The 9,846-nt window shown below is 63.8% G+C and overlaps 2 protein-coding genes across 2 annotated transcripts in view; one reads left to right on the plus strand and one right to left on the minus strand.

Moving 5' to 3' along the window:
* CHLRE_05g234654v5 (uncharacterized protein) overlaps positions 1-5,570 on the minus strand; it is a 5,876-nt gene extending 306 nt beyond the window's left edge. The window contains exons 1-7 of the mRNA XM_001700593.2: positions 5,164-5,570; positions 4,657-4,789; positions 4,242-4,371; positions 3,809-3,966; positions 2,169-3,364; positions 1,437-1,847; positions 1-1,113 (exon numbers count right to left, since the gene is read on the minus strand). The exon at positions 1-1,113 is cut by the window's left edge and continues 306 nt beyond it. Of these exons, the coding sequence (XP_001700645.2) occupies positions 802-1,113; positions 1,437-1,847; positions 2,169-3,364; positions 3,809-3,966; positions 4,242-4,371; positions 4,657-4,789; positions 5,164-5,442 (2,619 nt within the window). The 5' untranslated portion in view covers positions 5,443-5,570 and the 3' untranslated portion in view covers positions 1-801. The remainder of the gene's footprint in view (positions 1,114-1,436; positions 1,848-2,168; positions 3,365-3,808; positions 3,967-4,241; positions 4,372-4,656; positions 4,790-5,163) is intronic.
* Positions 5,571-5,690: 120 nt separating this feature from the next.
* Positions 5,691-9,825, plus strand: CHLRE_05g234655v5 (uncharacterized protein). Its single transcript, XM_001700622.2, has 10 exons — positions 5,691-5,880; positions 5,950-6,010; positions 6,082-6,197; positions 6,405-6,461; positions 6,657-6,728; positions 6,881-6,961; positions 7,562-7,677; positions 7,875-8,049; positions 8,592-8,708; positions 8,907-9,825. Exons 1-10 carry the CDS (start codon positions 5,806-5,808, stop codon positions 8,982-8,984), a joined length of 948 nt encoding a protein of 315 aa, XP_001700674.1. The 5' UTR covers positions 5,691-5,805; the 3' UTR covers positions 8,985-9,825.
* The last annotated feature ends 21 nt before the right edge of the window (positions 9,826-9,846 follow it).

Raw genomic sequence — 9,846 nt, forward strand, 5'->3', positions numbered from 1 at the left:
GGCTCATGTCACCTCACACGCACAAGGGTGATGACATCTGTGTGCTGACTTAAACACACCTACCAGCAGCAGCCCAGCCAACCTCGTTGCAAGCACCGGGTCCTACACACACATACATAATCGTACCCACAGTCACGCACACGTGTCGCATCTACCTACCGTGTTAGCTGTCCGAGCTACCGAGATTGCTCTCGTGCAACAACATCCACACCTAGTTCCGCTTAGTGCCTGCCTTGAGCATACCACGGTATTCAAGTAACAGGTGCATGTTGCGCTTCAGCAATGTCATGCCTACCTACCTCATCGCGGCTCGCATACCGTATTGCATTACTTGCTTCCCGCTTGTCAAGAAGCTTGAAACCTTCTGCTGCGCTTTACCATAGCATAATGTATGATTAACCCTACTTGCCTACTTTATTGGCTGCTTGCCTTCCCCCAGACTGCATCCAAAACACACACAACGCCGTCCAACGTCCAACTCCCGTCGCGCCCTCAGTTTGGGTAGGTACGCAGCCAGTCCTGCCTCACTTGAGCAAGGAAGAAACGCGGCCTCTCCGTCCCTTATCTGACCTACTCACGGCCACCAACGCAAGATGCAGCCCGCGGGCTACCACGAGCCCTCGGCCAACGTGTCATGCGGCATCCAACACCTCATCCCGGCGCCCCCACCACACTGTTCCTGCAGCTAGCTGGCAGTGTAGCCCATCCAGCTCCACTCCTTTGCATGCATGCTTGGTCGGTCCTTGTAGCAGTCTGTAACCTCCACAACACGGCTCCACCTCATCACCCACACGCACCCCGCTACCGCCTGCCGACCAGGCCAGTTAACCCAGCCGCCGGCTCACCGCCCCCGCCCCCGCCACTTCCGCTGCCGCTCCCCCGATGCTGGTGGTGTCGTGGGTGCGGGTGGCTCTGCAGCAGCAGCATCTGCTGCATGGCCTGCGACGCCTGCCAGTGCTCTATGGCCGCTTTGAGGGCGTTGTTGGGGTAGGTGGCGGTGGAGGCCAGGCGCTGCTTGGTGAGGGGTGAGGTGGCCACGTGGCGCAGGTGGCGCTCAATAGCCTCACGCTCGTATGTAGCGCCGTCAGCCGCCACCACGGGGTCCTTGAACAGCTGCGCGGTGGGTTCGAGTGTGGGTGGGTGGGTGCAGCAGCAGGGGTGAGCGTTAGGCATAATGCATCGGGGGTTGCATGCAATGAGTGGTGGGCGGTGTGCAGGGGCTAAGTCTGAACCAATCCGGTAAGGAAACAATAGCGCCGCAAGGAGAAGCTGCAGCCGGTGTGCAGGGGCGCGGCGGACGCAGGATAAGCGACACACAACGGCGCGGACGTACGGGCATTCGCACAGCAGGGCGTGGCATTGCCACAGAGCGCAAACCGTACGCGGCAGACTGCCCCTGCTGACACACCCGCTCCACCCGCCCCGCCCCTGCTCACCCGGCACGTGAGCGGGCACAGGAAGCAGTCCGGCACCATCTCCTCCGCCGTCGTCATGGTGGACCGCCGGCCCCGGCCGCGCCCGCCCGCCCCCGCTCGCTCGCCGCCGTCCGCGCCCTCCAGCAGCGCCGTCGACTCATCGCCACTGCCGCTGCTGCGTCGCCGCTCGCGCCCACCCACGGTCGAGATGACCGAAGCCCGGTTGCCGCCGGCCCCGCCGCCGTTGCGGCCAAGCCCGCCTGCACCGCCCATGCCAGACATGCGAGGACCCCCGGGCGCTCCGCCACTGGCCCGCCCGCCGCCGCCGGCTGCGGCTGCTACTGCCGACAGCGGCTCGGCGGGCTGCTGCGGCTGTAGCAGTGGCGCGGAGCGCTGTAGCGCGAAGAAGGCTTCCGGGTCCGCCGCAATGCCCTGCAGCCGCGGACCAGGGGGCGTGGAGGTGGCGGGGTTGAGCGCGTGGGGTTGAGGGTTAACGTTGAACCAATCCCGTAAGGAAACAGTCGTGGGGTTGAGGGGTGGCACATGAGACGCACGAGGAGACCCGGGAACAGCACGCTAGGCACAGTCAGCCAGCTAGCCTGCCACGCGTTGTCGCCACGCTCTGGCTCTGCGCCCGAGCCCCAATATGACATAACAGACACACATACACATATACACACACGCACGCTGCATCGCATACACTGTCTTTGCGCAACGTTCTCCTTGTGCTCTTTAACACACGCACGCACGCGCCTGGATCAGCTCCACGCCCTCCCACAGCAGCAGCGGCCCGTCCGCGCCCGCCTCCCAGTCATCCGCGCTGTCGTCGTCGTCCTCCTCGCTGTCCCCCTCGTCGCCATCATCGCTGCCCGAGCCACCGCCAGCGGCCACCGCCAGGCCGCCGCGGCGCCGCCCACGCCCGAACGCGGAGGCTGTGCTGGACAGCCTCGCACGCGGCAGTAGCGACGCCTTGTCATCCCCGCCCTCCGCTCCACCCTCAACCCCCGCGACCCCTGCGGTCCCCGCAGCACCCGCAGAGTCCGCCTCGGCGCCGGCGAGGTCCTCGCCCGCGCAAAAGTCGGTCGCTGGATCCAACAGCTCGATAAGCATGGATCCGCGATCCTGCTGGCGCTTGCAGGCGATGCTGTACGGCGTCATGCCGTACGCATCCACCATCAGGCGGGGGTCGGAGGACGGCACGCGCGGCGAGGGAGGCGGCGGCAGCTCCAGCGACTGCGCCGCCGTGCGCTGCTTTGAGGAGTGGCGAGGGGGTGCCGTGGATGAGGCGGCGGCGGCGGCGGCGGGAGCTGCCCCGCCGGCGCTACTGCTGCCGGCGATGAGCAAGGCTGCTCCTGTGGGTCCGCCACCGCCACCACTCCCGCGGCTGGTCGCGTCGGCACAGACTGCGCCTGGCGTTGCACCAATGGCCCCTGCTGCCTCCACGACCTCCGTGCTGTCCTTTATGCCATTAGCCCCCGCCGCTGCGGCCGAAGCCCCCTCGCCGCCCGCTGCCGCTTCACCCGGCGCTGCCGCGCCACCGCCCGAGCCTGCCTCCTTCCGCTCCGCCGCTCCTTTCCCGCCCTCCTCCCGGACCGACGTGGCCACAGCCACCGTCGCATCCCCCACCTCAGCACCGTCCGACGCGCCCCCCGCGCTCCCGCCCGGCCCAGCCTCCCTGCTCTCCTTCTGCTCCTTCCCCTTCCCCTCCGCCACCCCGTCCCCAGCGCCCGCCGCCGGCTCCGGCTCCGCATCCTCCTCGCCTGCGTCCCCGGCCGCGGCGGCCACGGAAGCGCTGGAGCCGCCGGCTGCGCCCGCCAGCGGCAGTCGCGTGAAGGAGGGCCGCGGCAGCGGCGCCCCCGGCCTTGTGACCATGCGGTGCCAGGCCGCCAGCAGCAGCACCACCACCGCCTGGTGGCCGCGCATGGCGGCGAAGTGGAGCGGCGTGGTGCCTGGGGGGCAGGGTGGGCGGGGTGGCGGGCGGGGTGGCGGGCGAGGTGGTGGGCGGGGTGGCGGGCGGGGTGGCGGGTGGGGTGGCGGGTGGGGTGGCGGGCGAGGTGGTGTTGGTGAGTCGAAGTCAGGGCGCATAGGGTTGCTTTAAAGAGAGGAGGCCAACACGGCAGCGGGTCGAGGGAGGCACACGAACAGACGTTGCACTTACCGCCCCCCTGCCCACAGCAAACCTTATTTCCTTCGCAACCGCCGCATCCCCCCATTTCCCCCACCGGTTCGAGTAAAACTCACTCAATCGAGTCCCCATGAACCGCTAACACCCCACCCCCACCCACCCCACCCCACCCCACCCCACCCCACCCCACCCCACCCCACCCCACCCCACCCCACCCCACCCCACCCCACCCCACGCACAATCCGCCGGCCCCCCCCCCAGTGCTTACCCGTGTTGCAGGGCAGGTCGGCATCGTAGCAGTCCGTCTCCGTGCGCGCACATATGTCGGCGCCCACCGCCCACAGCGCGTGTGCGGCGCGCGTGTTGCCGCTCCAGGCCGCGTAGTGCAGTGCCGTGCGGCCGTACAAGTCACCCGTGTCAGCGAACCTGACAGGAGAGGAAAGGCAGTGGGGGAGAAGGAGTGAGGCAAGGCGTGGAGTGAGTGTCAAAAGGGTAATAGAAGTCAGCTTTGGCTCAGCCGTACCTACCACGGCGACGGTCCCCACTCGACAGAACTCCCTGCCGCCGCCCCCCGCGGTCTCTGCCTCTGCCTCGCATCTTTGCACTATTGAATCCCCCATCTGCCAGCTTCGCACCCTTTCACACGCCACCTGCAGTCTCCCTGTCACCCCGTCCTCGCGTCTGCCGGCCCGCACGCTCACTTGCGGATGACGTTTGCGTGCACGGCCGGCGGCGCCTGCTGCGGCCCCTGCGCCCTCAGCTGCAGCTGCATGTGGCACAGCAGCAGCTCCACGCAATCGTTGCCCGCGCCGTCCGCGCCGTTGTGGGAGGCTGCACGCGGCGGTGCGTGGCATGGTGTGGCGTGACGGCGTTATGTTACGGCGTGGTGTTACGATGCGGTGTTATGATGTGGTGTTATGATGTGGTGTCACGGTGTGGTGATATGGTGTGGTGCTATGATGTGGTTCTACAGCGTGGCCTCGTTGCCGTTAATAAACCCATCTGCATCGCCACCGCAAGCCCTCTCCCCATCCCTTGCCCCCAGGTGGACACCGTGCCTTGGCCCATTCATGCACCACCGCCCATGCAGTACGGCGCCCCAAGTACGGCACCCACCTGCGTAGTGCAATGCCGACAGTCCCGCCGTGTCCGCCACTAGCAGGTGCGCCCCGCTCTCCAGCAGCAGCCGCACACACACGCTGTGGCCGCCGCCGCACGCCAGCATCAGCGGCGTCTGGCCCTTAGCGTTCTGCGGGTGGTGGCGGGTGGTTTGGGGTGGTTGAGGGGAGGGAGTGAAGGCGCAGGGTACAAGGGGTGATGGGTGGGGTCGGGCCGGGGGGGCACAGCGCGTTCAGGCGTGCGGGCTGGTGTGCGAGTCGGGGCTGATAGACGATATTGTCACGGCAGGCAACCCACGCGTGCAGGCACCTGCTGGCTACATGTGCAGTGCGGCAGCACCTGCTGCTCCCGGCGCTCTTTTCGCATCGCACCCAGGCGGCAGCGATCCGGGACCCTACTGTACTGTACAGTCTTCCCGCTACTCTCACTGCCCGCCCCATCACCCCACACCGCCTGACATGGGCGTTGTGCATGCCGCGCCTGCGCGACCCCAAGCGCCCGCACCTGCTTGTTGATGACCTTGGTCAGGGGGTCAAAGGTGTTGGACACGGCGTTTGCACGCGTGGTGTCCAGCAGCACCCGCAGCACTAACTCGTGCCCCGCGGCCGCCGCGACATGCCATGGCGTGTTGTGGTCAACAGCCTGACTGGCGTATACTAGCGCTGGGTTCTTCCGAAGGAACAGGCGGACCACATCCAGCGACCCTGTTCGCGTCGCCTCGGTGAGGAAGAACGCGTCGCTAGGCGTGAAAGTGTGCGATTCTGTTGAGGGGTACTGCCCCATCCCTAGATGAGCGAGTGCCGTAGAGCGGAGGGGCGCCTTGCTTCAAAATTTCTGCAGCTACTCGCTGCAGCTTGGCGTCAGCATTGGACAGTCGATCGCTCAACTTGCTTCAGTTTCACAAAGAAGTTATAGAACAAAGTATGTTCACCCAGGGCAAGGAAACAAACGTTGAAGAATGAGCTCTTCCTTCCATTGGACTCGGGCTGTCCCGCATTGTGCATACACCTCATGCCGCGCTTTACATGTGTGAGCTTGAACGCATTTATGAATTCTAAGTGCCGCAAAGCTTCTCGGGTTCTTGATAAAACCTTCCGCGCGCGTCGCCACGCTCGTTGGACTGGCAGGCCATTGCATCAATAACAAATGACAACAGAGCTTGATCTGACGAATGCGCATTTGCCGGACCTCAGCGGCACGGAAATTCCGCCGTCGCTAACGGTGCGACCCCTCCGCTACTCACGTCGGTGGCGCAACAAGCTCATGCAGATTTTTGCCGTGGTTCCGCAGGCTGTCGACCTTACAGCTAACCGCCTGCGCACCATCGACCCGCGCATTCTTGGACTGCAAGGTCAGGTTTTGGGCACCCGCGGGCTGGTCGCTAAAGCATTGTACTGACTTCCATCATGATTGCCCGCACAGGCCTGCGGAGCATAAACTTCCGCCAGAACCTCATCGCAAATGCGTCCGCCCTCAGCACCAGCTGTGCAAAAGGCGCCATGGAGGACCTGGAGCTGCGGGACAACCACCTTTCGGTGGTGGGTTGCGCGTGGGGGCGGGGGAAAGGGCGGGAAGGGGCTGGAACGCTGGCGTGGCGCGGCGAGTGCAGGCAGGCACTCCCGTGCCGGCACAGCCCAACCATCTGTGAAAAGGCACGTTTACCCGTGACGTTTACCCCTCGCCTTCCTGATAGTCTTTGACCGCTTCCTCATTGTAAAGTGTCTTCTGCTCCATGTGAGTCACAGATTCCATCGCTCAAGGGTTTCACGGAGCTGCGACGACTTGAGTGCTCCTACAACCAGGTTAGTGTGGGTGTCTATGCTGTGGCGTCCATTTGCAGTGCTTCACTGTGTCGCACACTGTGGGTTCTTAGTCCCCGAGGCACCTTGCCACGCTTCCGCCACCCTGTGAGACACATCTGACTCCTCTTGTTCCCCGCCGCCTCCCTTTCCGCCTCCCCGATCCCTTGTCGTATCAATCCGCTGTGGAACCACCAGATCCGGAACCTGCTGCCTCTTGCGGACCTGGATTCCACCAAGCTAGAGGAGCTGTATGTGGCTAGCAACAAGGTGAGGATGGTTGTTGACTCGCGAGAGTCAGAAGGCCTTGCGAGGCAACCTATGTTTAACCCTTTGCCCACGAATGGCGACGGACGGGCCTAGTGACATGTGTCGCAACGCGCATCAACTGGGCTCAAAGCAAAACCACAAACACGACGCAGGTGACGGCCATGGCCGCGCTATCTCACCTGGGCGCCCTAACTCTGTTGGAGCTGGGCAGCAACCGCATCCGGGCCATAGAGGTGGGTGGGGAGGGCAGGGGAGCGTGTAGCGCAGAGCGAGCAGTCGAAGCGGCGGGGTGGCGGATCGGTTGAAGGGGCAGGGTGGCGGGTCAGGCGAAGGGGCGGGGTGGCGGGGCGGCCGAAAGGGGGGGGTTGTAAATACCAGCCCAAACTAAACCAAAACCAACGAAAACGGGGGGGGGGGTGGCGGGGCGGCCGAAGAGGCGGGGCGGCGGGGCGGCCGAAGGGGCAGGGTGGCGGGGCGGCCGAAGGGGCGGGGTGGCGGGGCGGCCGAAGGGGCGGGGTGGCGGGGCGGCCGAAGGGGCGGCCGAGGGGGGCAAGGTGGCAGGCAATCAGGATGGCGGCCGGGCCTGCAAGGGCAGGGCTTGGGGGTTGATCTGTAGACAGGACGGCGCTGGTGCAACGTGCGTAGTCAACGTACGCGTGACCGTATGAGCAGGCTGTGCAACCCTACGGTGTGTATCGATGGCGGGGAGCGAGCCACCGTGCAAACAGCCTGCCGAGTCCTTTTCTTATTACCTATGGGGCAGGGCACTACCACTAATTGCGCCATGCACACGGCTGCCCCAACGCCCCTCCCAACCGCGTGCACGGCCGCAGAACATCGAGACGCTCACGGGGCTGCGCGAGCTGTGGCTGGGCCGCAACCGCATCGCAAAGGTCGACGGCCTGGCCACACTCACCAATCTGCGCCGCATCTCGCTACAGAGCAACCGGTGCGGCGGCGGGCCTGCTGGATGGCTCCGTGGAAAGGGGGAAAGCGCTTTGCATGGGCTGGGCGTGTCCTCTGTAGCCGAACCCGTTTCACCCAACCGCACCCCTGCTACTCCATCCCTTTAACTTCACCCTTTCCACCCTTCCCCACCTTCCCCATCCTTCCCCATCCTTCCCCATCTTCCCCATCCTTCCCCAGCCTGACCTCCATGTCGGGCCTGGAGCACTGCACCTCGCTGGAGGAGCTGTACCTGTCGCACAACGGCATCTCCACTCTGGAGGGCCTGGCGCCGCTGGGCCGGCTCAAGATCCTGGACGTGTCCTCCAACCGCATCACCCAGCTGCACGTGGCAGACCTGGTTGCGCTCACGCAGGTGCGGTGCAGGGGCTTGTGTTAAAGAGCACAAGCAAGAACAACAATAAGGACTGTGTATGCAATGCACGGGCTTGGGTGGGTGGGTGGGTGGGTGGGTGGGTGGGTGGGTGGGGTTAGTTTATTCCAATCTCAATAAACCAAGACCGAGGGGGGGTAGAGGGGGCGTAGCCGTTTGTGTGGAGAGCGGAGTGATTAAGAATTACAACTATTAACTGCCGACGTCCAGTGGGAACAGCGCTTACTGTACCGTTGGCGGCAGCATGGAGAACCGCCAAGGCAGCTTCGTCGCCCGTTTGCTGGTCAAGGCTGGGGTGCATTGGCGCCATAAGGCATAATGATTGGGTTTGGGTATAGAATCGCACCGCAGTGCCGTACACCTGTTTGTGCTTAACGTTCGCTACCATACTTCTTTCCCCATCAGTCCTCACACCCCGTCCCGTCGTTGTGCCTCGGTTCCTAATCTGGGAGTAGTAAGAACAATCCCCCTTCTTAAGACAACCCCGCGTCACCTCCCCCTCCCCCTCCCCCACCGACCCCCAGCTTGAGGACCTGTGGCTCAACGACAACCAGCTGCCGGCCATTGACGCGGCCCTGGACAAGGCGCTGGACCCAGTGCGGCACAGCCTCACCTGCATCTACCTAGAAGGCAACCCGGCGGTGAGCCAGTTTCAGCATTGTTTCGCGGCATGCGAACAAGTGTTCGCATAGTCCCGAAGCAGCTTGGTACCAAACGTGCCGGACTACCGTATGTTGGCTACCGTGCGTCGGAAGTGCGCTTTGCGTGGGCGCCCTGACTCACTCTTCGCTCCCCATGCTCGCTTGATGGGTGCCCGTTTCCCTCTTCCTACCGCGCAGGCGCAAGACCCGCAGTACAAGCGCAAGCTGACGAACATGCTGCCCAAGCTCAAACAACTCGACTCCAACTTCCTCTAGCAGCATTCTGAGCAGGACAAGATGACTAGCCGTGCCGTATGTGGGTTCGTAGGGGAGCGGGGGAGGGGCGTAAGCATTGTGTGTGTGGGTATCTGGTGCATGGTGCATTGGGGGGTGAAGGTTTCCTTGGGTATGCCGGTGTCGCTACCAGGGGACTGGGTGAGCATGGCGTTTGGTGCAAGCGGAGCGCTATGGAGAGGAGGGCGTTGCCTTGCGTTGTGTGTCGACTGGCGACGGTAGAGGCTCGCAGTGGAGTGGCTGCGGGGCTAAGCTGTGACCGCCACTGCCACCGTGACTGCACCATGCGCCGGCAAAATGTGCAACTTCGGCATGTGCAATGGAATGCGTGTTCACGCATCGCCAGCTAACAAGCACCAAGGTGGCTGCACTGTTGTTGGCGCCGTGGTTGCATCAGTCATGCAGCCTTTTGGGATCGCGATACTCGGGACTCCCCAGCACGGGGCCCCCGTGCCTTCTAAACCCCCGTGCGGTTTTGCTCGGCTTTGCGTTGGTATAGTCCACGAGCTTTGGTGTGTTACCAGAGCGGTTCATTATTGCGGGCATTTCAGGTTGGACCCCGCTGCACAGGGACCCTGCTTCGCTTGTGCGTCTGCATGTCAGTCTCGTGCTGGCTGGTACAGTTTAATGATAGCTATATATTTTTGTTGTCCCGTCTGCACGATTTACGATGGAAGTCTGAGATGTGCCCTTTCGCACTTTCTCGCTTCGCTAAGCCGTGAAGGGGCGCTCACGCCCCTGGCGTTTACCGTTGTAGCCACGCTCACAAACGCTGTTCCTGTATTTGGTGGCTGCATTATCCTTTGCAAATATTAACGACATGCGCAACCCGGCCAACTTCTGC

Source organism: Chlamydomonas reinhardtii, chromosome 5, assembly GCF_000002595.2.
Source record: "Chlamydomonas reinhardtii strain CC-503 cw92 mt+ chromosome 5, whole genome shotgun sequence".
Classification (NCBI taxonomy): Eukaryota; Viridiplantae; Chlorophyta; class Chlorophyceae; order Chlamydomonadales; family Chlamydomonadaceae; genus Chlamydomonas; species Chlamydomonas reinhardtii.